The following is a 26,217-nucleotide window of genomic DNA, read 5'->3' on the forward strand; positions in this document are numbered from 1 at the left end:
ATGGCATCCCCTCTTGTCTTCTCCGTAACAAGGCGTGAACCAGTGTTGGTTCCACCTGCAAAGTCCACACCCCATGAATTCAAGCCTCTTTCAGATATTGATGACCAGGAGGGATTGAGGTTCCAAATTAGGTCCATACATTTCTACCGTAATATTGCGATGAAAGGGAGAGACCCAGTTAGGGTGTTGAAAGATGCGGTGGCGAAGGCCCTGGTTTTCTACTACCCGTTGGCTGGTAGACTTAGGGAAGGTCCGGGTAGGAAGATAATAGTCGAGTGCAATGGGGAGGGTATCATGTTCATAGAGGCTGATGCAGATGTGAAGCTCGAGCAATTCGGTGAATCCTTAAAACCACCATTTCCTTGGTTTGATGAGCTTCTCTATGATGTTCCTGGCTCCGGAGGGATCCTCCATTGCCCCTTGCTCTTGATGCAGGTGATCCTTATTAACCCATCATTTTCTTTAGGAAAAATGTTATCAGCACAACTATAGTTTGATATTTTCACTAACCCATCTTGTCTTTTAGTATTTAAAGAGATGCCAAAAGGTTATTACATTTCCTAAAAAGGTCTCATGAGCCAAATAAAGTAGAAAGGACAGCTGGGTTTGTGCAAATATCAAAATATGTTTGTGCTGATAACATTTCCCTTTTATTTATCAACTTTATTTTTTTAGTTGTTTCTCAAAAACTCCTCAGAAAATATTTATTAAGCCTAGCTTCTAATTAATTTATTAGAGATAGGGTGTGATTGTGAAGGGATACAAATCATTCAAATTTCAATGAGTGAGACATAAGTTATGGGTCCGTTAGAGTGTCCCAGGTGCGGCATAGGCCCAACTGAAATCTTGTTGGCCCAGGTTCAACTCGATAGTGGCAAATTATGGAAAATAGGCTCGATGTTTTCGTATGAATATGCTAAACAATAGGGGCTTTTTTGCTATATTACACAAAAGCAGCCACTTCATGGGGATTTCCAAGGAAAATGGTTGGTATCCATTACTATGCGCTCCACTTGTTTGTCGTGTAGTGTGGACCCCGATCCGGGAGAGAGATGTGAGGGACGGGCCCCCAGCGGCCTCTTGGATCATCCATGCGTAAAGGAGAGCTCTACTAAGGAACTCTCGAAACAGGTGCCACCCTCATAGCATAGCACGAGTGACGATATAAAAGAGATACCTCTCGATTCGGGAACAAGTCCGGATTCAAAACGTACCTAAACAAACTCAGAGTCGCCATCCATGGTATACGACCATGGATCCTTAAACAAATATGCTCTGTATACTGTAAGCCCAATGGTTCCCACCTTGGCAATTCCCATCTTATTTTGATGATTCCAATACACAAGTGATTTAAGATCACTAATGTATTTGAATGTCTAAGTTGTAGATCATATTGGTGTTAAAAGAAGATTGCTTGGATTGAGGCCAAGAAGCTCTCATTGAATCATATTCGGAAGGCCAAAGACATCGAAGATCCAAGACGAATGAAGACTTGAAGAATCAATTGAAGATCGAAGTCATTGTAGAATGTATACGATCCAATCTTAGTTTAGATTCTAAGAGGCATAAAAAATGTAATCTAACACACCCTAAATGTATAAGAGATTGTCTTTGTGGTGTTCCAACACTTTGGAACCCTCATAACAATCCCAACTTGGTGTAAAGTTGGAAGCCCAGAAACAAGAATTGAAAATCTGCTTGATATAAGCTTCTCGGAACTGCGAGAGAATTCTCGGAGCTCCGAGCTCGGAACTCCGAGAAATCCTCGGAGCTCCGAGCTCGGAACTCCGAGAAATCCTCGGAGCTTCGAGAAATGGTCCAGTAGAAATTTTCCAACTTCTGTTTGTATTCCCGGAACTTCGAGATAAATTCTTGGTCATGGTCATGGTCTTGGTCGAGGCAGAGGACACCCCCACTTCCCCACCTCCCTCTAGTTCTTTTACTGGTCACACCATATGTTGCACCATATATGAACCAGCCATGGCGGCCTGTGGTCATGGTCTTGATCTCCCGCCATGCTGGACATTTGGCACTCAATAGCAAGGCATATATGTTTATGAGAACGTGTCATTTAATCCTAAATGTGAAACAAATAGATCTAATAGAAGTCCACAATGCAAGAAAGTCAAGGGTTGCAATACCATCATCCGGTATTTAAAATATTATATAAAAAATACAGGGAAGTGATATATCCACCCCTTTGGATTACTAGGGAAACCTAGCAGCAGAGTATCAATGACTCCAGAGGGGCTGATATATTACCACGTACACTGCTGCTGGGTGTCCCAAGTAATCGAAAGGCGCGGATGTATCACTTCCCAAAATATATCAGCGAATTAAGCAAATTTCCAAGCCTATGGAAAATAGGCCAGAATCAGGCCCAATTTGAAATCAAGGAATTGAAAATCCAGCTGAAGATATAATCGGCCCGAAGTGAGCCACACACTCCAACTTTGGGATTGGCCAGCCCCAACTATAAACCGTAATTCGCAATTTTAGAATGGAGTTTTGAATCCACACTCCTTTAGGAATTTCGGATCTTCCTTTGAATTTTCTTTTCTTAAATCTAAAATCCATGAAAAATACTTTTTACCAAGAATAAGGTTTCCAAATAAATAAATCTGGATTTGTATTGTTGGAACTAAAAATAAAACATGTTTTCTTTATTGGAATTCAACAAAAAATAAATTTTTAATTAAAAAGTAATTAAAAACAATTAAAACCAATTAAAAAACCATTTTAAAGCCTAAAAACCATACAAAAATCATTTGTAATTTCTAAAAATCCTAAGAAAATTCATTTTAATTATTAGAAGTATAAAAAGTAGTTAATCAACTCAAATAAAAAGAGTCATTAATTAATAAATCTAAAAATTAATTAAATCAATTTTAAACTTGAAAATTATTATATGAGTTTAAACATCCAGAAAAATCCAAAAAATTCAGAAAATCTAGGAAAATAAAAAAGCCATAACCCCAGAAGTCTTGCAATCCCAAGTTCAGTCATACCTTTCCCAAACTCATCCGTTCGCTTTATCATCCAATTTCCTACTCAAATTCATTGTAGTTACCTTGCAGATGTCATAAGAACATTAAAATACTAAACTAATTTAGGGTTCACATCAAACTAAACTTTCTAGGTTGCATGTCCTGTAGATCACATATTAGCTCCCATTTACGGGATTTAATAGCCTTCCAATCGAGTTTAAATAAGTTAATTCTAGAAATTAAAGACTGGTTTACCGGATGAGAATGATGTCTAACACTTTCCATTCTCGTAATCAGGTAACGGACCTAGATATATGGAATCGCAGACTACTTTGCTGTGTCACTTGTGAATCCTAGGTGTCTAACCTAGGTGGCAACTCTAGTCATCGGCCTTTTGCGTGAAGTTCGGATATTTCCACGGTCCCAAATTCATGCCTACGGAGGAAATATAAAGAAAAAACACTGAATAAGAAAAGAGCAATAAAATAATACCACTCTTGTGGGTGCGAAGAGATAACCTCCCGACACGGTACCACACCTGCCGCCTCGCCACCACTCAACGTCACCAGGTCGTCCAGCAAAATGTCTCCCTACGCTAAAATTGACGGCATCACAGGGAAAACAAAGAAAAGCAGGATCAAGTACTGGCTCGCCATTGCTCCACCCGAGGTCCCTGTTTCCCGTATTAAAGACTGCAAAAGCCGGCCGCCAATCTGTCACTACTAGATCCTCTATGCCTGCCTAACCCTTGCTTACCCATAAATTAAAAAAAACTATATAATTATGTGATCCTGTAGAAAAAGAGTTATAGGGTATGTTATGGAGGCCTTTGTTTTGGATCTTGAGAATCATCCTTTAGAACTTGGATAATAGCAACTTGGGTTATTTTCTTGAATGCGAATCCTTGACTATATTTCAGTGTTCAAAAACAAAAACACACATTATTAAATGCTACAATTATGTGATCGACATAATTTTTGAGTCATAGGAGATCCAAAGCAAGAGCCATCAAGTAGACGGTGTGTATTAATCCTGAGTGGGAGCCACTAGTGGACATATATGCCACATTATATTATAGGGCAGTGATAAATTCACCCCCCTTCAAGTTTGAATTCACCCCTCTTACGGAAGTGGTTAGGATACATTTAAAGGCTGAAGTAGGAAGCCGTAACTCCAGTTAATATCAGCCCTTGATGCAACGGAGTCCAGTGCAATTAAGGGTTGACCACCTCAATATGTATATGTGGCTGCCCTTTCTCGTAACTCCAGTTAATATCAGCCCTTGATGCAACGGAGTCCAGTGCAATTAAGGGTTGACCACCTCAATATGTATATGTGGCTGCCCTTTCTCGTGAATGGAGAGAAATATCCAGTAGCCAGAGCTCCTTATTTTCTCTTTACAGAGCTATGATATCGTGTATGTTGTTGGGACTAGGGAAATTAACTAGATTACCATGAGGTGACCTATATGCATGTTTGTCGAATGCCTTATTAGCTGCCATTAAATAGGTAGGTTTGTGGCCGGAATTGCATCCTTGGGCCCTGTTTTTGAGACCATGAGACCTCACTAGGTATTGGTTGGGAAAAGTACAAGTGGGTCAATCTACCTCGGGAAATGGAGATTGATTCCTCATGGAAGGAGAGTAAGTATATCCCGGTTGTCGGAGGTCAGATTCCCAGTATCCACCAAGTCAAGCTCTAACAGTGACAACATGGCAGCTTCTACAGCTCATTCTTCTCCTCCTCCGGCGGTGGTCAAGTCAGATTTCAGGCCAGGCGTGTTTGATGAATCCCCGGCGAACTTGCGAATTTTAGAAGAGCAAATTGAAAAGGTGAGATCCCCCCTCTCTCCTCTCTCTGTATCTCCGATTTTAACAAATGAATTGATTAATTCCAAATTCTGAAAAGACAGAACGGGATCTGACACATATAGATACAAATGGTCCAATAGGAGGAACATTTGGAACATTCCGTTTCTGAACAGAAGCACGGTTTGCTCTCTACAAAAGACCTAAAGGTTGTATCTTTCAATTTTAATTTTCAGGCCATTTACGGATGCCGGTTCTTGACGCTTCTTGCGGTTTCAGGTTCTCTAGTCGGATCTTTGTTGTGTTTTGTCAAGGTATGACCAAGCCATAACCCTCTTAGAACCAACTACTATTCCATCAAACAGCAGAGCATAAATTGTACAGAAATCTACTGTATACATCAATTACAAGCATAAGAGGCTTGATTTCTGATGGCAATTATCAGGCCTTTTTACTTTTCTGCCATGGAAAAATCATCAAACAGTATGTCAAGTTTCAACACGGTTATTATTCCTAGTTCATCACACATGACAAGTACTGTCAGATGATATAAACTGTCCATCCTAAGTTGGATGGCGGCTACTACTTCTGAAAATAAAATTGTGAAGAACCAAATTCAATGAGCATGGTGAATAGTAATCAGATGATTGGTGTCGTTCGATCATGTGATTTAATTTTGTACCTAACCAATCAATCGTGGGCCTATTAGATGGGCAGTCTAGAGTGTTCAAGTATAAATGATTAAATAAAGGCCCACCCCAAAATTACCCTAGTTAATGAGTGAACAGGGCTTCCTGAAGTGGGCTGATCTCACTCACCATGTTAGATTTTAGTGGTTTTCATCCGACTTTACAGGTTTTCATGTTTTAGATCCTTAGTTTTAACGGTTTTTCATGATTCTCTTCTAGCCTTACTTTGATCCAAAGGCAACAGATCAATCAGAAGATGATTCTGGTTCTGAGATTGCCAACACCTTCCCCAACCTGAGAATAGATCGGTCCCCTGGACTCCATGGTTGGAGCAAGATCCCTTATGGACTTACTAATGCGCATCAACACCAGCAGCTGACCTTCAATTCTATCAATTCATTGCATATAAGCTCAACAAGCAATCTCATCTGACCTGGTGGTCACGGGCTCAAGTCACGGAAACAGCCTCTCTGCATAGCAGGGGTAGGGCTGCATACAACTAGCCCTTCCCATACCCCGCAATGGCCAGAACCTCGTGCAGGGGTAGGGCTGCATACAACTAGCCCTTCCCAAACCCCGCAATGGCCGGAACCTCGTGCACTGCCCCGCCCTTTCTTAAGCAATCTCATCTGAGTGAGAAATTGAGAAAACTAAAAGACAAGGGAAACAAAGAAAGCATCAATGAAGAGCTCTCTCTCAAAGCCAAAATGGACATGATAAAGTATAAATGATAAATAACGCCTTTCTCCAACAGCTTAAGCTTTTGGAGAATTTGGTAAGTTAACATGGTATCAGAGCCAAAGGTCTTGAGTACAAACCTCCCGGATAGCCAAAAATCCACATGCGATGGACGACCCAAAATGGGTCCACATGTGCCATGTGTTTGCCAAGTGGGCCATGTTGGTGTTTAAGTTGTGGCCCACATTGGTGGGACCCACTTAGGACCCAAAATCTATAAATATGGGTTGCGTTTGTTTTCTTATCCCTTGGTGATCCGAAATCTATAAATATGGGTTGCGTTTGATGGGAACAACACTCGTACGTTATTGCTAATGTTCCATCATAAAGATGGTCCCTAATCTGAGAGGAAAATTGTGCCTACGATTCCATCGATCGAGCCCTAAGGTCTTCTTAAGATTAGAAACTCTCTCTTCTCTTGTTTATGTGGCACAACGAAGATCGTGTTCGTGGTTTCGCCAAAGCTAGAGAAATTCGCGATCTTCCATTCTAATCGCTATGGCCGGAGGTAAGTTCTGCATTATTTAGAATTAAATAAAAACTAACAGTTGGTATCAGAGCAGCCTTCGTGCTGTGGCGATTGATCAAGATAGATCAATTCATAATTGATTCGAATCAATTTTGTACATCTGCCCTTCTTAAATTGGAATACAATTTATTAAAGTTTTGAGGAACATATGTTACAAAACTGTTTTGAATCATAAAGCCTTGAATTCTGGGATAAAAGGATCCCTTCCTGTGTCGTTACAAAGAAAATGGCATTACAAAGGGTTAAAAGATTCAAGTTTAGGGCTTTTGGCTACACTGAAAAATCCTCTAGCTACCGCTGGCATATAGAACCTACGGACGGCGATCTGATGATATGGGATCGTTGCCCTTGATTAACGGAATCCAACGCAATAGACGGCGCTCCGATCCGATGTGTGGTTTGTCTACCGCGGGCTTCGAAGGTTTTACTAATAAAATAATGAGGAATAAGGGTGCGTTAGGCGCAGAATGCATCATGGTGAGGCTGGCGACGCAACAGTTTTGTCTTTTTTCCCGGATTTCATTCGGGCTGAAATTTGAGCCCTTAAATTTGAGATTTTGCAGAAGTGTTGGATTGTAACTTACCTTTTCTGCAAATCTCTACTTTTCTTGGGCACTGGATATTCCAACTTTTCTTGGGTTTAGGATCATAAACAGAAAAAGTTCTGAACTATACCCTAAAGTTTTTTAGCGTTTCGGACCCAATGATATAGTTTTCAGAACAATCCAAGATCACCAGGTTGTTGTTCTCTTTATTCCCACTATAAAAGGGCTTTGAGTTTGTAGACACCCCATTTTGACCGAACCCTAAACCTGTCAGTTCTAATAAAAATCTTCCAAATTAGTGAATTAGGGTTCCAAATTTCTTCCTATGGTAGATTAGGATCTCAGCTAGGTCCCTGCAAAATTTTGTTGAAATCGGATGAAAAATGCCAAATAAGACAAGTGTAGTTAGAATCATAGTGTAAATAGGAGAGTATATTAGCCATTAACCTAGGTAGCTTTTACACTAGAGTAGAAAGGGGGATGATTTAGGTAATTACACTAAGAAAACTTAGCTTAGGATGTAAGCTACCTTTAAAGAGGGGTGAATTATCCCACTCTAATTTTTGACCTAATTTCTTCCCGAGACCACCCATTTTCATCAAAATCTAGTGTAAAATACATAGGAGGGGGTGTCTACGAGTAACTGAAGGAGATAAGGTTATGCTAATTTTTCACTTAAAATTTTCCCTCTAGACCACCCTTTTGCAACCAAAATTAAAGCAAAATTTTTAAAAAATGGTTGTCTTATAAATTAATGGGGGACAAAAATTAAGGGAACTCTATGAATAGAGCATTTGGGCTCTCATTTGAAGAAAAAAATGAGGGTTCTTGATCTAATTTTAGAGCGAGGGAGAGAGAGATTTCTAGAGAGAGAGAGAAGATTCTAGAGAGAGAGAATTCTAGAGAAAGTAGGAGATCTAGAGAGAGAATTCTAGAGAAATAAGGAGATCTAGAGAGAGAAATAAAGAGATCTAGAGAGAGAAAGAAGGATGAGAAGAGATTTCAAGGAGAGATCCAAAAGAAGAGCACAAGATTAGTAGATTTTGAGTTTTCTTTGAAAATCTAACATAAAATGGGTAATCTAAATGAAAAATGCTTAAAAAAGGTTAGATCTAGCAACATAGGGCTAAAATCTACCAAAATATATTTAAAAATATGTCTCATATAAAGATCTATAGCAATTCACCTTAGATTTTGAGTTCTCGTTGAATTTCGATGTGAAAATAGCAAAATAAAGTGCTGTCCAGGTTCCTTTTTGCCATTTTTCATCAATTTCGGTTGGAATTTGTGAAAATTTCTCATTTGAAGGTGTAGAGCTCGTTGAGGTCTTCTATTTGGCGTTTAATGGCCCAAAATTGGCCAAGAAACGAAGAAGTAATGCCAATTTTAATATTTCATTTGAAAATTAGGGTTAAAATGGTGATTTCTTGGATAATTTTTGTGAAAATCCTTAGATCTGAAGTGTTAGGCTTTGGGATTCAAAATTTTATGTGTTAATATGTGTGTGTGTGTGTGTGTGTGTGAATATCTAGTGACATCCATGATAGATCTAGGGTTTTGATGTGAAATGCTCTTGTAAGATGTATAAAAACTTTAAAAATATATGCTGTCGAGATTTGTTTTTTGAGATTTTTCACTACAATCCGATTAAAATTGAGTATTGTACTTCACATAAGAGTTGTAGAGCTTGTCGATATCTTCGATTTGGCATATTACGGCCCAAATTTGGCAAAAGGATGTGAGAGTTAGGCTCTTTTTAAGTTTTACCCATTCAATGTGTTAATTTAAGTTTTTAGAAATTTATTGCGTCGAGTAACTTCTGGACCTCTTCTGGATAGATTTGGCCGGAACTGTAGAAGACAAAGTTGTTTCTTATAAGATTTCCTAAAACTTTGTCATTGTGTGCATTTTTCCAGAAACAATGTCTGGTGTGTCAAAAATCACTTTCAAAATTTCAGTTTTATGGAAAAACTGTGTTTGCTGTAACAGCAGCTTATCGGTCATTTTTGAAGCACTTCTGGCCGGATCTGGCCGGAGCCCAAGAAGAAAAAACTTTTCCTTGAATGATTTTCTAAGACTTTGTAGTTGAGTAAATATTTTCAGAAACGATGTTTTGAGTGTCAAAAGTGAGCGCGAACTTTCAGCTGAAACACTAATATGTCTTTTAATGATGATGGATCGGAAGCGGCCATTTTCCGGCCACTTCTGGCCGGATCCAAACGAAGTGGTCAACTGAGATAATGTCACTCATGCTGAGATCTACAATTTTGATTCGTAGGATTTTTTATGATTTTGATGTTTGGGGGTCTGAAATTCAATGCAAAGTTGCATTTTTCACATTATATGACATAACTGTGTAATTTCTTGAAAATCATGGACAACACCAGCTCTAATTTCTTGAAAATCATGGACAACACGAAGCCATCTTTGGAGGGTGGTAATAGCCGGAAAATACGGTATCAGTTTGGACATTTGTACTCGCTTGATGATTACGACTAAAAGGATAACTGTTTCGAGAGATCATGAGGATTGCCACTCTTCAAGAGGGGGTTTCATTATAAAATGTGCGAAGGTGATTGAATAGACATCTGGACAGATCTTCAGTGTGGACAATAGATGTTAAGAGAGCCTTTTTGAACTCCTTTTTTGGTGGCATCCGAGCGGAGTTGCTCTGTTGAGGACTACCTAAGAGAAACAAAGTTAACCGGAGAGTGCAATTTCGCAGAAACATTTTTTGCCAAAGAACTTGACAGGATGGCTACTTTGTTGGATATTTTGGAATAAACCTTCATCAGACAATCCAGAGGTGATATGAGAATTTGGTCCCGGGACTCAGATGGTGTATTCTACATTCATTCTTTCTACCATTTCAGCCAATGACATCTGCCTCACATGCAGTCAGAGCCCCGAGAACTCCCACCCCTCCTAGAGTTTGTCTCTTGGACATCGTTCCTCAACAAAATCTTCATTGTGGACCACCTTTGGAGCCTGGGACACTTGGGCTTCTGTGATGCAACTTTTTGATATCGCCTGGATATTGGGATCTATCTGGGTCAACTGGAAGGAAAGAAATAGTCAGATCTTTAAAGGGGTTGCAAAGTTCTTTCCATAGCATGAAATAGCAAATCTTTACATTGATTCTGCAATGGGCGATCATCCTCCCAGATTTCAGTGGTATCACAATCAATAAATTAAGAAGATCATGGGATATTGTGTGCCTTGAAAGGGGCCAGTCAGGTAAGGTGGTTCCTAGGCTGACTCCCCTCCCTCCCTGGGACCTCGAAATGTTAATCTAAACTTTGATGTTTTACTTAAGCAACCTTTGATGGTTCAGTTTGGGGAACCTTGGATCGTCCAGCCTAGGGTGTCTTCTTCATGAGTTTGACGGTACAACCAAATGGTCTTATTTTGGTCCTTTCGGCTTCTCCGATGCCACCAATGCATGCCATGTTGACTGGCATTATCATAGTGGAGGGTGCGGCTTAGACTATCTTATCGTGGAAGACTTCTTAAACTTGATTCGATTGATGAAAATTGGAGCGACCTTGAGTAGAAGAAAAGAGACCAGCTCTGGAGATGTTTCACTATCTCCCCTTTGATTTGCAACTTGTACCTTTCTTTTCTTTTTTGTTTGGCTTGTTCTTGACCACCTCGGTTTGCGAGCTTTAATCCCTTTCTTATTAATAAATCGTTGCCATTAAAAAAAGATGTCAAAGGAAATTCCTCTCAGCAGAGTTCCACAACTCAAACTCAGAAAAAGATTGCTAGAAGTGCCCCCCTAAGAGTTATAGCTTTTAACACTAGCATAGCCTCCATATCTGAAAGAGGCACGAAGAGGAATAAGGTTCCATGTATAAGCAGGAAAAGCTCAATATTTTCAACCCCCAAGAAAATAATATCCACCCCTTCAGCACTATTTCGAGCACTCTAGATCCACCTGGCCAGCCAAACATTTCTAAGGGGAAAGTTCTTCTAGATTTCATTGTAACATAATGCATCTATGCTATACAGCCGCTTCATTTTCTCTATAAGCCTTGCGTTCCAAAAGCCAAAGACAAATTTGAACAGCCTCCTTAAAATATCACCAAACAAATTTGAAGTTGAAATTTCTACAGCACACACATTTCCAATCTCTTACGTGCCAACCACTATACTTGGGAAGAAGGATCTCTCCTTATGGGCCTCCTTCCATTTGAATTCTTTCACATCTACAACGCCAAACAATATTCTCACCTCAACTCGCCAGCCCAAAGGGCATCAGAAAGAATTTACAGCTACAATGTGGAATAAGTTACAAAATATGAAATTTGATGATCAATAAACATCAAGCCACATAAACCTAGAGACGATTGAAATGTTCTTAGGGCCATTAGAAGCACGAGTTTCAACACAGTAAGCTCCACTGTTTTTTTTTTAAACTTATCAGCCATATCCAATGGCACTCATTGGCATCACAAAAGTCTCTTGTTTGTTAATTATCATCTCAAGATGAGTATTCAAGTTGAATTCTAATGGGTCTAGAAAACGCAACCATGGACCTGCTGCTAATGGGGATGCAGCTATGTTACATGGATTCTTCTGAAAGGGCGAAGAATCCCTGTCAGACACGTCTCAGATTCCAATACTTTAGGATTCACAGAGACACTTCTAGGTCTATTTTTATTATTTTTTCTGAATATTGCTAGCACAACCTTCATGTTTTAAGCTTTATCCATCATAATAGCAAGTTTTTCTATATTTTTTATATGAAAATAAAACATTATATATATGCTCAACCCATAGTTGCCGGAAACTCCTTGGGCGGGTGGGAAACCCGTTTCCCCTAAAACGCGTTTCTCACAGTTGGGAAACTCGTTTCCCCTAAAATGAGGGAAGCACGTTTCGGAAACATTTCCAAAATATGATACAAAATTGGAGAAATGTTTCTAAAACACATGGGAAACATATGGAAAACTTAAGTAAATAATGTGTAAACGCGTGATAAACATATGCAACACTAATAGAAAACGCATATGAAACGTGTAGGAAACATGTGTGGAACTTACGGAAATCATTTTGGAAAAAACACATCATTTCCTAAGACATTTCTCATACGATTTTCTATTGTTTCTCGTTTCCCCTGTATTTTTTTTCATGCGTTTCCCGTTTCCCTTTCACGTTTCGTTTCCCGAATTCGTTTCCCACCCTGGTAACTATGGCTCAACCTACTAAAAATTTTAATATATTATCTATTATAAGGGTGATGATAAATTCGCACCCCCTGTAGGATGATTCACACCCTTTAACGTGAATTGATGTCAAAAGGCGTTAAAGTCTGACGCTTTTTGACACTTTTTGACGCTTTTTCGATGTCAATTCACCTTAAAAGGGTGCGAATCATCCTACAGGGGGTGCGGATTCATCATCTCCCTATTATAATTAAAATTTCAGAATTAATTAATAATATTTGGGCGAATCCACGGATCTTTCTTTTTGAGGTTTGCTGAGTCCGACACTCGATACCCATGTCGGATTACGACACTCGTATCCGTACTGATGCAACTTAGGGATGTAGCTACTGAGTTTGGGTGCATGTCTCTTCATATGCAGCCCTGTTGGAGTAACAGATGCTGCATTAGCCAGTTAATGGCTCATGGTTCGATCATCAAGAGTCTTCCTTAATGTTGTTTGTGGGCCAACAAAGGTAACAGACACATAGTTGCTAGAGTGGGAAGCGAGTGCGAGAAGTGGGAAGCGAGAGGTTTAGAAAAGATATAGGGAGATGTTGCTTAAGCTGTTGGAGAAAGGCGTTATTTATCTTTTATACTTTAACACTCCCCCGCACGTGTGGCCCACTTGGCAAACACGTGGTACATGTTGCCCACTTTGGGCCGACCATCGCATGTGGATTTTTGCTATCCGGGAGGTTTGAACTCGAGACCTTTGGCTCTAATACCATGTTAAGCTAGAAGTTGATAAGTTAACATGGTATCAGAGCCAAAGGTCTCAAGTTCAAACCTCCCGGATAGCAAAAATCCACATGCGATGGTCAGCCCAAAGTGGGACTACATGTACCACGTGTTTGCCAAGTAGGCCACATGTGCATGGGGAGTGTTAAAGTATAAAAGATAAATAACGCCTTTTCCAACAGCTTAAGCTTTTGGAGAAGTTGGTAAGTTAATAGCGACTAATTAGAATTATAAGTTTTAAGAATTTACAGTTTCACATGTTTTATTAACGTATATTTTATATTAATTTTTTGGAAAATGATTCACATAATTTTCATTTGAATCTGAAGATGAGTTTTCAAGTTTTAAATGGATTCTTTTTGTACTTTCAACATCAGAGAAGCACGATTTCGAAGCGAGTTTCCAGGGAAGCGAACTTTGCATCAAAATCAAGTTTCCAGGGAAGCGAGCTTCGCATCCAACTAGAAAGTTTTTGGTAACTATGACATCCCTTGAAAGATAGCCGAGGCCAAGTGGAAATCCTAGATCGTTTTGAAGACTATAGAGAGGGTCGGGTAAGTATGCACATTAAGGGAACCCAACTTCTTAGCGAAGAGTTCTGCGAACAAGGTGTTGAACTGTAACATTTCTGTGTGCAGGTTACAGCTCCACTGTAGAACCAGAATCCATTTTCAAGCAACAAAATTTTGATTATAAGGAAAACAAAGCGAAGAGTAAATTTACCTGAAAACGAAGAGCAGAACCGTCCCCACCACAATATGCAACTAGTCCTGAACCATAACAAATCTTTGTCAGAATGATAACATATGACAGTTACAATATATCAATCACAAAATACAAGCAATGTAATGAAAAGGACAATCCAACTCCCGATTCCAACTTTAACTTGTTAAAGATATGACACTAAAGGCTTTTGCAGGAAGAATGGCTTTAGAAACAGACCATATCGTAATATAAGAGAGTAGTTTCCAGTATTGAAGATAAATATCCTTTACATTCAATTTATGTTTCTGCCCATGTAACAACAAAGCACTTTATGTTTCTGCCCATATAACAAAAAAGCACTTTACATTTTTAGCCTTTTCAACACATGTGAACAGGTAAAAGCATGTTGATATTGCCAGAAAAAATGACATGCGTGATTCGTGTACGAAAAATACCTGTTGTTATGAGTAAATATTTACGAGGTGAAATAAGGCTAGAGCTTAGAAATGTACGGTATATTTAATACCTATAAATAAATTACACCTAAAACTTTCACAATAGCTATAGACATTTATAGCTATGAATAAATTTACCTTTATACGGTATTTAATACCAAGCTTTCGGGTATCAGTTTTATTATGCGCTTAGACCATGATAGAAATGGAAACATGTTGGTTTTGGATGAAGATATCGGTGCAAATTTAGAAAAATCACAATAAAGTATGAAAACACATGCAAATGATGGACATTTAAGTTGAAACTTCAAGAATTGCCAGAATAAGAACAAGTACACACTCCAAAAACCATCACATGCCACATTTTACATGCAATTCATATAAATATCTAAACATAATACGTACACACATTTCACATGCAATTCGTATAATTATGTAGCATATACTGACATAGTATACCACTAACACACTAAATGGCGCAGGGAGGGTCCTTTTAAGTAGATGACTCGTCGGGCCGTAGGAGCGAGACTTCTTTGGGAAAAAGCACTTGAATAACTTAGTTTTTCTGGAGGAGTCGTCATTTTCTATCAGGAACGCTATGTCACTTACAACCCCAGAGAAAGATATATTTTTTAAATGATTTTAATATTTTATAAAAATTATAACAAAGACAAAAAAAGAGTAGGAAAATATGACACAATTTTATGCATAATAGGGCATGGCTAAATCTCTACGCCTTGATTTTGTTAATTAATCTAAAAGTTTAATAATTTTTTGATTTCTCAGTAAAAATATAAAATATTAGTTATAACATAATAAAATGAAGAGTAAAGGGTTTCTGCGCTCGAGTGCAAAAACAGGGGTGGGCCCACATTGTTGGGGGGATCCAAAGCATTCATTTGGAAGGCCCTTTCATGGATAGGGTGTCCACCAAAAATCAGCTCCATTGGATCATCTTAGGGTGTCCATTTGTGGGGTGAAAAAATGGGCAGATTAGTGGACAAACAGTATCTGTCCATTTTCAACCCACAAATGGACACCCTATGATGATCCAATGTAGCTGATTTTTGGAACACACCCCATCCGTGATGGGGCCTTTCAAATGAATGCTTAGGATCACCCCAACAATGTGGCCCCACCCTTGTTTCCTACACTCGAGCGCAGATAAACTATCTGCGCTCGAGCGCAGGAACCCTTTTCTCTAAAATGAAATATATAACACTACAATAGTATGAATGGTGTATTTCTCTTAACAATCCATGCGCCAACATGGTCTGTGTCCAAATTAGTAATTTGATACATTTCACTTAACAATCCAATGTCATAAGATAAATACCAGCAAGTCGTGATACTTGAACACTCCAGATTGTAAATGATGAACAATAATAACTCTGCAATCCTTGCTGTTGTGCTCCGACAAAAGGTTTTCCTGTCACAGGGACATCATATGCGGCCTTCAACAAACTAAGGATCTTCAGGGTGCCATCATCAAAGGATAGAACAACACACCTAGAAGAAACGTCCAAATGTGATATATTAAGAATATGTTATTGATATTGGAACCAATTTTGACAAGGATTCTTATATTAACAAATCCCTGTACTGAATGAAACCCTGAAATCGTATGCACTTCAAAAAGAAGATAAATTACGTAGTACCTTGGCTCCCTCAGCCAGTTTAGGCTTAATACGACCCTTTGCACTGGATTAAGGTCCCACAAAGGGCGGTAAGGATCCCTACAAGGTACAAGAGAGAAAAACATTTAGTTTTCGTGAGTTTGGATAGGCATATCATTAAAAGTACATAATCTAACAAAAGATTGTAAACAAAACAAAAGGAATAAAATCTTCCATGAGGATATGTTGAGAGACCATGTACTGAAGTCATTCTTTTTATTCAGAGCATAATAGTATGAAATACCTAGTGGTGATCTTAACCTTCCATAGTAACTAATAAGTCAACTCAAACAAGCTTGCTACAGCCAACCATGCCAATGTCTGAAAAATCAAAACTCTACCCATATTCAATAAGCGCCAGAAAAAAGAGTTGCCTCAAAACTAGAACTACGTGATCTTCTTTTTTCTTTTCAAGTTGTAAATCTTTTAATTTTTGAGAATGTGAGCTAATTTTTGGAGTGCTTGATTTGAATGATGAATCAATAACTTTCAATTTGAGCTTATTCTATCAAATAGCTCTATCGACTTTTTCTTTTCGATAACTAATTAAATCTCTCGTCCCCAATCTTGACTAATCAAGTCGACTCAGCAAGGATTTGAAATACATGAATTAGCTCTTAACAATGGGCTGTCCTTGAAGCTCCATAGCACACACATTCAAAATTTGGACATCATAAAACATGATGATGCAGCTTAAAGCACATGCTTTTAAGCACAAGTCAAAGCAAGGCATGAACGGGGCCCAATTCACCAAGCTAGACCAATCACAATCATCATCTTAACAATGTTTGCCACTCAATCCCATGCCAAATTCCTATTGACACTTGTTTGCTAGATCTAATTCAAATTCCCCAACTTGAAGAGTAACAGCTGATTTGGTTTGATTGATGAGTTTTTAGGGGAAATAGGATTTTGTGTCTTTCTAAAACAGTGTATGCAAATGCATCCCTGCATATAGATAGATAGATAAGTAGCTATGCATCCCTAGTGGTCGAATTTCGGTAAAATCTTTTCTACATTAGCTCTCTCATGGGATCAACAATTCCATCACTCATGCATCGAGAGAGTGGAAGAATTCCATTCCCTTGAAATATAGGTTTTCGGCTGGGCAGCAAAGTTGGGATAAAACTTGACAAAATAGAGTTAGTGTGTGTGTGTGTGTGATGACCTGTTGCATGTGAGAGCAGCCACACAGGCTCACTTTTCAGCAGATTTTGTCTTCATTCACGAGGTGGCTGCTCTCACATGCAAAATGCCATCCGCGAAATGCCTATATGGGAAAAATGTTTCCACTCGATCAAGTAGATAGCGTTATCTACTCCGTCGGCAGAACCACAGTGGGTCCACATTGTTTGGATGATGCAAACCATTCATTTGATGGGCCCTGGCAGAGATAGGGTGTGCCCAAAAAATCAGCTCCATAGGATCATCCCAACCCTTCGATTTGTGGAGGTTAAAAATGGACAGATTTGTGGAGGTTTATACCCGTCCATTTTTAACCTCCCCAAATTGAAGGTTTGGGATGATCCTATGGAGCTGATTTTTTGGCACACCCTACCTGAAACATTTTTCCATATATATATATATATATATATGAGGAAAAAGATTATACGCTTGAAGCGTATTTCATTAGGTACGCTTGAGGAAAGAGAAGTCTTCTGATTGGTTGAAATGGTGGGCCCAAATGGCATTTTCGAAAACAAATGCTGCGGCGTTACGGAGGGTGCGTCTTCGACGTACCCTCGAAACAAAATTAAAACAAAAATAACGTTGTTCTCTCTCTCTCACTGTGTTTTTAAACCCAAAAATTAAACCCAAACCCTCGAAAGAAAAAAAAACCCATCGGCTCACGGAGTTCTCCATCTTCACAGTTTGGATCACCCAAACCCAAACCCAAACCCATCGGCTCCCAAACCCAAACCCATCTGCTCTCCATCTTCATCTCTATCTCTCTCACTGTGTTTTTAAACCCAAAAAGGAAATCATCTCTCTCACTCGTTCTCTCTCTCTCTCCTACCCCTCTCTCTCTCTCTGTCGCTGTGAAGCGATCTGCGAGAAAGGTAGGCTTCATTCCAAGTTCATCTCCATCTTCATCTCTCTCATCTGTCTCTGTCATGGAGTTCTGTTTAGGCGGAAAAAAAAAACCCAAATCTGGATTTCTTCGCACTCTCTCTCTCTCTGTCTCTGTCTCGATCCAATCTCTCTCTGTTCTCTCTCCGATCGGAGTGCATCAGGCCGCAACATTTTTTTGGGTGGAAAAAAACCCCCAAATCGCACAGGTACGCTCTCCTCTCTCTCTCTCTCTCTCTCTCTCTCTCTCTCTCTCTCTCTCCGATCTCTCTCCATAAGGCCATCTGGGTCAATCTTTGTAAAAGAAGAAGGGGTTTTTTTTTTGATGGGTTGAAGCTTAAGAATCTCGATCTGAAACCCCCTTTTCTTTTTCCTTTTAGGAGTATTTTCCCATGATTTTTGTGGGTTTCTGAGAAGGAGGCCCTTGAAACTTCTAATATTCAGAGGGCTAGTGCTCGAGTTCAAGCCCCATTGGTAAGCCGATTCTTCATCTTTTTTTGACATTTAAATCTTTATGAGTTATGAGGTAAGTCGCAAGTTTTAGGTGCAAAAAAGCGGAATAAAGTATATGGATGTTGGGTTTTTATTTTTAGGGTTTTAAAAGTAGAACTATGTGTTTTCACATTTTAGGGTTGATCAATCTGTGTATTGGGGGATGAATCTGTTTTTGTATGAAATTGGTTTTTAGGTGGGATGAGTTCCAGATCTGTGGCTATTTGGAATTGTATAGATTTCTTTTTCTTTTTTAGATAATAAAATTAGACAATTGGGCATGATCTGGGAGTAACATTTGGTGAGAATACTCCCTTTTTTTTTAAATTACTTTTCTGGGAAATTTTATATATTTTTATCTTGGAATATTGGTTGTTCGATTGTAGACTTCTCATGGCCATAGTTTCTGTCAGGTACATGTTTTACAGGATTACCCTGTCTTTAGACTTTTATCCATTTGTTCTCATGGGGATACATATTTTGAGTCCAATAACAATTGCCCTGTTCAGAGTTTCTTGAAAAAAATGTAATCTGATTCTTTTCTGTCGGGTCAATAGATGGTTCCATTTTTTAGGTTCTATTGTTGGCAATGTGAAAAAAAAATGTGATTATCTTTATCATATATTCTTGTCTCTGATTTTCTTAGCTGTACATTTAACCATTTCTAATTATGATGATGGGCCATGTCTATGTTTTTTTTTTTTTTTTTTTTTTTTTTTGAAATGGCAAGATGAATTCATTAAAAAGGAAGGGGACCGAGGTGGGCTTCAACCAAAATTACAAGAAAATAAAACAACAATAACAAGAAAGACAAATCTCAGGGAGGAAGGAAGTCAAACCACTCCAACTCCAACCTCCTAACCCCACTTCTAGCCAAGGAGTCCGCCTCCCCATTAGCAGATCGCCGAACATGATTGAAAACAATAGATGAGCCCGCAATTAAATCATCTATTTTATCAAAAATAGAAGAAAATCTCCAAGGAGGCGACACCAACCCCTTCAACCATTTAATCACATTCAAAGAATCTCCCTCCACAATAGTGATATCCAGGCTATCTCTCTCAAGCCTTTTTATGACAGCCCTCACCTCGGCCTCCGAGGCATCACAAACTCCAAGAGGGCCGGCAAAAGCCCATATAACTTCACCACAAGCATCCCGACACAACCCACCAACACCGGCCTGGCCCGGGTTCCCAATACTCGACCCATCAAAGTTAATTTTGAACATTTCAATAGGCGGAGCCTCCCATCTCTGAACAATCGGATGCCGGATCTTCCTACTAAAGCAAACAATCCTCCAACTCTCCCATAAGTCAAAGGCCGATACAAAACGGAAAGCCGGTAAACTTCTCGCCCATGAAATAGTGAGCGCAATAATTTTCATATATATCCAATACGGAGATTTTGCAACCCCTTCAAAGACACGGGAGTTTCTCTCTTTCCATATCACCCACCATGTTGCAAGAAGACACAAATTCTACAATACTTTGCCCTTCTTCTTCCATGGCACAAAGGTCCAAAGAAGAATCAACTCTGGAATAGAAAATGGAAAAATCCAACATATGCCAAATCTCAGAAATATCAAACTCCATACCTGACGCGTAAAGGAGCAATGCATGAAGAGATGATCCACAGATTCACCATCTTTCAAGCAAAGGGGGAAAATGGTCAACAAGCATCATACCGCGCTTCCGGATGAGTTTTTAGGTATAAAAAATGGATCCATCTATTGACGAAGTAGATGCAAATGGTTTAATTGAGTTTGGCGATGGATTTGATCTCTGTGATGATAATTTAGTGTGGGAAGGGACTACGGTTGAGGTTAATGATGGGGTGAACCTCAATGATGATGAGCTAGTATCGGAGGCTAATGATGGGAAAGACGGAGATGAGGGTTGTAGTCACGAAGTTAGTAGTCCCAACGAGGTTGCCAGTCAGAAAAGTGTTATGAATAAGCCGTTTGTGGATCAAGTTTTTGAAACTTGGGAAGCTGCATATGAGTTCTACAATAATTATGCGTACGCTACTGGTTTTGGACTACGAATATCTAGTACAATGAAGTCAAATATAACGAATGAGGTGATATCGAGACAATACGTATGTGACAAAGAGGGACAGAAAAGAGTTATGGAGAAGAGAGATGATGTGAAGGAGTTGAGGTAGCGTCGCCTTACCAGAATGAATTGTAAAGCAAATATAATCATCAAGTTGAGAGATAATCAGTGAAAAATTACAACTTTCGACGACATTCATTCTCATGAGCTTACTTCTCCAGTTAAAAGGCAAATGCATCATTCACATAGTCAGTTCCGTAATAACAAAAGTTGTAAGAATTTGATTGAACAGCTCGGTGGAAGTAATTTCAAGCCTGCTCAGATAAAAAACTCCATTAACTCTACTTCCAATGCTCTCGTGGTCTCAACAAATCAAGTTATTGCCCATTTGAGAGCACTTAAGGAGAACAATATGGGTAAAAAAGCGGTGACAGTGGCAACCCATTTCCAAAAGAGAAAGTCTGAAAACCCGAACTTCTATTTCGAGTTGGAGTTAGACGCGAATGGGACTTTGCGTTCGATGTTCTGAGCCGATTCAAGGGCGAGAGAAGCATACCTTACCTTTAGTGACGTGATCATATTTGATGTCACTTACAAAACGAACAGGTTTAACATGCCGTTCGCACCGTTCACTGGAGTTAACCATCATAGGCAGTCGACTCTATTTGGATGTGCACTTCTTGCAGACGAGAGAGAGGAGACTTTCACCTGGTTATTTGAGCAGTGGCTCACGTGTATGTTTGGTAAAGCTCCAGGTGCTATAATAACTGATATGGACAGAGCTATGCGAAATGCAATTAGGAAAGTGTTTCCACAGACCAGACATCGGTTTTGTTCGTGGCACATAAAGAAGCATCTCCTTGAGCATGTTGCAGACATGAGAGATGCCGACAGTGATTTCTACAAGGATTACAATCATTGGTTTTTTAGGAGGAAAATAGAGGATTCTGAGACAGAATGGAAAACTATGGTTGATAAATATGGTATTGATGAAAGTCATTAGTTAGGAAAAATGTGGGATCTCCGTGAGCATTGGGTCCCCGCCTATTGGAGAGACACATTCACAGCAGTAATGACATCTAGTCAACGGAGTGAAAGTATAAATTCATTCTTTGATGGTTATGTTAACCAGAACACTTCTTTAGTTGAATTCTTGAGTCAATACGATAAGGCACTGGTTGAGCGGCGTAAAGCTGAATCCGAAGAAGATTTTAAGTCTAAAAATACAATTGCCAAATTGAACACAACCAGCCCATTGAAACGAAAGGCTGGGGAATTCTATACGATGAAGATGTTCACCATATTCCAAGATGAGATGATGGGTAATTTTGCCTTATGGAAAGATAAGTTGGGAAAGAACGGTAATGTTGTGGAACACAGTGTAGGAATTATGACAGATGACAAGAAGAAATACGTCAGGGTTCTGTTTGACAGTTCTAACGATGCAACTGCAACATGTGAATGTGCTAAGTTTGAGAGGGAAGGAATATTATGCAGACATGTCATTCACGTTATGGATAGAAAGCAAGTACCTACTATCCCCAAACGCTATTTATTAAAGAGATGGTCAATTGATGCAAGGTATCGAGCTGGGGGCACAACATCTGTAACCCAAAGAGATACTAGTGGCGTGAATGGACTGAAGAGGTGGTGTCTAATGTCAACATGGCAGCAACTGATTGAACAAGTTGGTAATGACGAGATTCTCTTCAAGAAGATGACTGATTTTTGTACAGAGCTTGCTGTAGAAGTTGAAAAGAAGGAGAAGGAGATTGTCTCTCCGCAGAGTGACTTGGTAACAGTTAGTAGCCAAGTGCAGTTAAACATTGGTCCTAGTCAAATACCTCTGTCAAACATTGATTCCAGTCAAATACTTGGGTTTACAATTCGCGACCTTGAAGTTGTAAGGACGAAGGGCAGGCCAAAGCGTGCAACGCGTCATGTATTTGGCATAGAGGCCACTCAAGCAAAAAAACTGTGGGGAATATGGACATTACAGAACAAGCTGTCAAAAGAGGGCTAAGGTGAAACAAAATATGGTTATTACTCGTCATTTTTATTATGCCCCGCATTTTTTTCTTTTTTGTTTAAATATCTACTATTGTGCTTGCTAATAGGTGGCTGCAAATGAGAAGAAAAAGGATGATAAGGGAGAAGAAGCTGAGGGGGACCAAAATGTTGAAATCATTGCCATGTTTGTGCTCTCATTTACTTTGATATTAAGTTCATAAAATTGTTCTTGACCTTCTTTTCAGCCATCATAAGTATATTATGCGTTGTAAGTTTAAAACAACTGCCTTTATTTTTCAGGTGAAAAGGAGCATTTCAATGGAGAAAATAAAGGCGGAGAAGCATCACATTTGAGGAAAGTGTTAATATTCTTCAAATTACTGTCAATTCTAATGGGGTATTATGGGGACCATCCTAAGGTCCAAGTTTTAACTTTTTAGGTGTCTTTTAAGTTCCTTTAGTTATATTACGGGTACCATGGTCTTTTTTCCATCAACATCGACATCTCTATTGTAAAAATAAATAAATTTTAAACTGCTCAGGGATGGATAGCCATGCCAACTATGCATGTGATGAGGAGATGAAGAGGAATGGAGAGCAACATCGACAAAACTACAAGCCATGTAGTAAACACTGTCTGACTAGTAGGAGTAATCAATGTAAAATGCACTGATACCTATATTCCCTTGTAGCACATTAATTATCTAGACAGATGAGAATTTCATCGCGGCTGATGAGTTGGTGATGTTAGTCCCGTCGTGCCATTGGCTTTAGGCAATTTCAGTTTTGTCCGTATTTCAAAGTGCAAGACTCTTTATATCTGAAATGGGTGAGTCACGATGAAAAAGAAAACGTTTATGCTATATGGGTGAGTCTTAATGTAGATTTTTCATATCCGATATTTTTTTAATGTAGATTTTTCATTTCTGTTATTTTTTTCATATCTGTTATTGCATGCTATTTAAACGTTTTTTTACCTAGAGGAGTACTAGCAATTGTAGCACACCTCTGGTTTTGCATGGTGGGCTTGTCAATGGAAACAACCATGTCGTGACAATCAAATGGTGGTTTCATATGGAAGATGCAGAACTGGAGGCATAGCTGCAATCCATCTATTGTGTATCGACGCATTTATTTTTCTCTATGAATGCCATTTATTTATATAAGAAATATATCATTCAATATCATATTATATTGTTATTAGAATTTTATAGCCATTTCAAAAAAAAAAAATATATCATATTATATTATGTGCCTGCATTATGTGTTTCTTGTAGTGAGTGTGTAGTTTCTCTGGTGTCAGTTGTAGAAAACTTGATAGGAAATAGAGGTTCTTTGTAAAGCAGCTGGTATTCTTCTAAATAAGGTGATGCCTTTGGTGTGTGGTGTATTTTGCTTTTCTTTTATTCTTGAGACCTTGGTCTTGTTTCTTTTGCTTTTCAATGATATTTGATTGTCATTCAAATAAAAAAGGTGCATGTATATAATCTTGAAAAGGAAAAAATGGCAGCTCTTCAAACAAAGAACCCATCAAGACTTGAAACAAAGTCGCACCTAGCTCAACAGCCAGTTACTTGTTAATTCTTATTTCATATCTTTTAGTGTTGTAGACAATTCCAAGTTATCTCATCATATATGTGTTTGCAGGCTGCTTGGATAAGAGCTGAAGAGGAGGAAAGAAGGCGATCAAAGGGCATAGATCCTATCTGATACTGACTTTTTGTTGCTATGGTTCTGCTCCTATGAAGATGTTAAAACTTCTTTTATGTTTGTTCCCAAAATAATGAATCAAAACAGTATTCTTTCCAAGTTTCTGTCGATCATTGTTCATTTTGTACTAAGATTAGCTCATGTTTGTAATCCACCTTCATCTTTTGAGGTGCCAAGTTGTGCACTGTAATCTACATTTCAGCATGTAAAGGGCAGCAACCAGTAGGGTTGTGTGTTCTTGAAAAAGAGCAAATCTAAAGGTGATCAACCTGACAGACTTCTTGTTCTGTGGAGCCCATTTCTTTGACGAGTCTGCTCTAATGGAAACTTTGGGTTTGGACTCATGATTGTAATAATGTAATCTATTATTTCACCATGGGGAGGACATGGTGTTATGTGAATCAAAATGACACTAAGGCCATGTTTGGCAACTGTGATTTTTTTTTTTCATATTGTGGACAGGGGGGGTTGTTGGATTGAGCAGGCAACAAAACTCTGTTTTGAGTAGAGTTTTTCTTTGTCCCTGTTTTCCAGTACATCAAGCAAGTGAATAAGTTCCCAATATTCTTTCTGTATGTAAATTTTCGCCATGCCTTTCTACAAAGTCTGAGCTGCAATCTGCATCTGACTTGAAAAGATTGACTTGAGTTAAAGGATCAGCCAAACCCTTTTCATGGAATGCAAATCTGTAAGGTACCTTTTTTTTAATGGAAAATTTTGTTAAATACCTTAAAATATGTAGGTCTTATTTGCCTCTGCTGATGCATTTTGTCAGGTTTTTCATACTTAGATGCATACATGTAGCATTCTAAACCCTTCGATTTGTGGAGTTGGGTCGATCTGGCGTTGAGGTTTCTCACTGGGAGGTATCACAATTTTGGGGTTCTCTTAACCACAACAGGTTGTTACCAGAAACAAAACCATAACATATATGTATATCGAGATGTGTTTTTGCGTGAATTCTGTGTGCAAGTTTAACACCTGATATATTGTTGGGGCAATGAACCCCTATATACATGTCACCTCTCTAGTTCACCTGCACTCAATTCTCTAGTCCTTATACGTGCAAGAGATACTTATACTATTCCCAAGCGGCAGGGCAAAACTTCCATTAAATAGGTTGACACCAAAGGAAAGGTACCTATGTTTACATGGATCCCCTTAAAAGGGGACAAATGGCATTTTGGTGTGTAAAAGTGCGGGACAAATAGCATTTTCGAACCATTTGAAGAAGCCTGACATGTCCCTTCCCCACAATTTACCACAGCACACAAAGCAGCTACACCAGAAATCACCCTTCTTAGTGCCTTACAAGAAAAGACCCAAAACCAAAACAAACAGTAATAAAGAAAAAAAAGTCCTAACTCCCAAATAAGTACCTGTAATAGGATCAAGGAGGGTCAAGGAATAAGAAGCTCGAAGGCAACCACTTAGCAAGAAGAAATAGAGAATACATAGAGAAAATACCGTCAGAGTGGAGCTCCCCATGGCTATAGCAATGACAAAGTGGGCCCTTCACGAAGTAAGGACTACAATGCTTTGAGAAGAGTTTTAAAGAGCAGCAGAGGCACATGGTGCCAAAGAATAGAGCATAAGTTGGGAGGTGGGACCAATGGTGATGGATTATTCTTGGGTTTGCTCCTACGTGGCAAGACGGGTTTTACCAAGATGACTAGAACCAAAAACATGAAATTTTGAGGCACAAGATACAAATTTTGGAATTTCAAAGTATCCCTTTTTAACAATAGCTTCGGCTGGCCCTACTTACTAATATTTGTCTCAGAAATGTCTCAGGAAGGGT

The 26,217-nt window shown here is 39.0% G+C and overlaps 1 protein-coding gene and 1 pseudogene across 9 annotated transcripts; both read left to right on the forward strand.

The window, feature by feature from the left end:
- On the forward strand, window positions 1-492 carry LOC143863360 (benzyl alcohol O-benzoyltransferase pseudogene; annotated as a pseudogene).
- Window positions 493-4,268: 3,776 nt separating this feature from the next.
- Window positions 4,269-25,389, forward strand: LOC143863654 (uncharacterized). 9 transcript variants are annotated; one of them, XR_013240927.1, is made up of 6 exons: window positions 4,269-4,819; window positions 5,032-5,109; window positions 18,531-18,624; window positions 19,373-22,720; window positions 22,814-22,890; window positions 23,007-24,008. XR_013240927.1 is itself a non-coding variant. In XM_077374386.1 (4 exons), the coding sequence occupies exons 1-4, from the start codon at window positions 4,700-4,702 to the stop codon at window positions 23,008-23,010; spliced, it is 279 nt and encodes a 92-aa protein (XP_077230501.1). In that variant the 5' UTR covers window positions 4,298-4,699; the 3' UTR covers window positions 23,011-24,002. The 9 variants fall into 9 exon arrangements, 3 of the variants coding, with proteins under 3 accessions (XP_077230501.1, XP_077230500.1, XP_077230503.1); XR_013240929.1 differs by lacking the exons at window positions 18,531-18,624; window positions 19,373-22,720 and adding exons at window positions 24,352-25,109; window positions 25,192-25,389 and having other exon boundaries at window positions 4,298-4,819; window positions 23,007-23,059; XR_013240926.1 differs by lacking the exon at window positions 18,531-18,624.
- The last annotated feature ends 828 nt before the right edge of the window (window positions 25,390-26,217 follow it).

The sequence above is a fragment of the Tasmannia lanceolata genome, unplaced genomic scaffold (genome assembly GCF_043159265.1).
Source record: "Tasmannia lanceolata isolate RefF3 unplaced genomic scaffold, GAP_Taslan_0.1 ptg000044l, whole genome shotgun sequence".
NCBI classification, from domain to species: domain Eukaryota; kingdom Viridiplantae; phylum Streptophyta; class Magnoliopsida; order Canellales; family Winteraceae; genus Tasmannia; species Tasmannia lanceolata.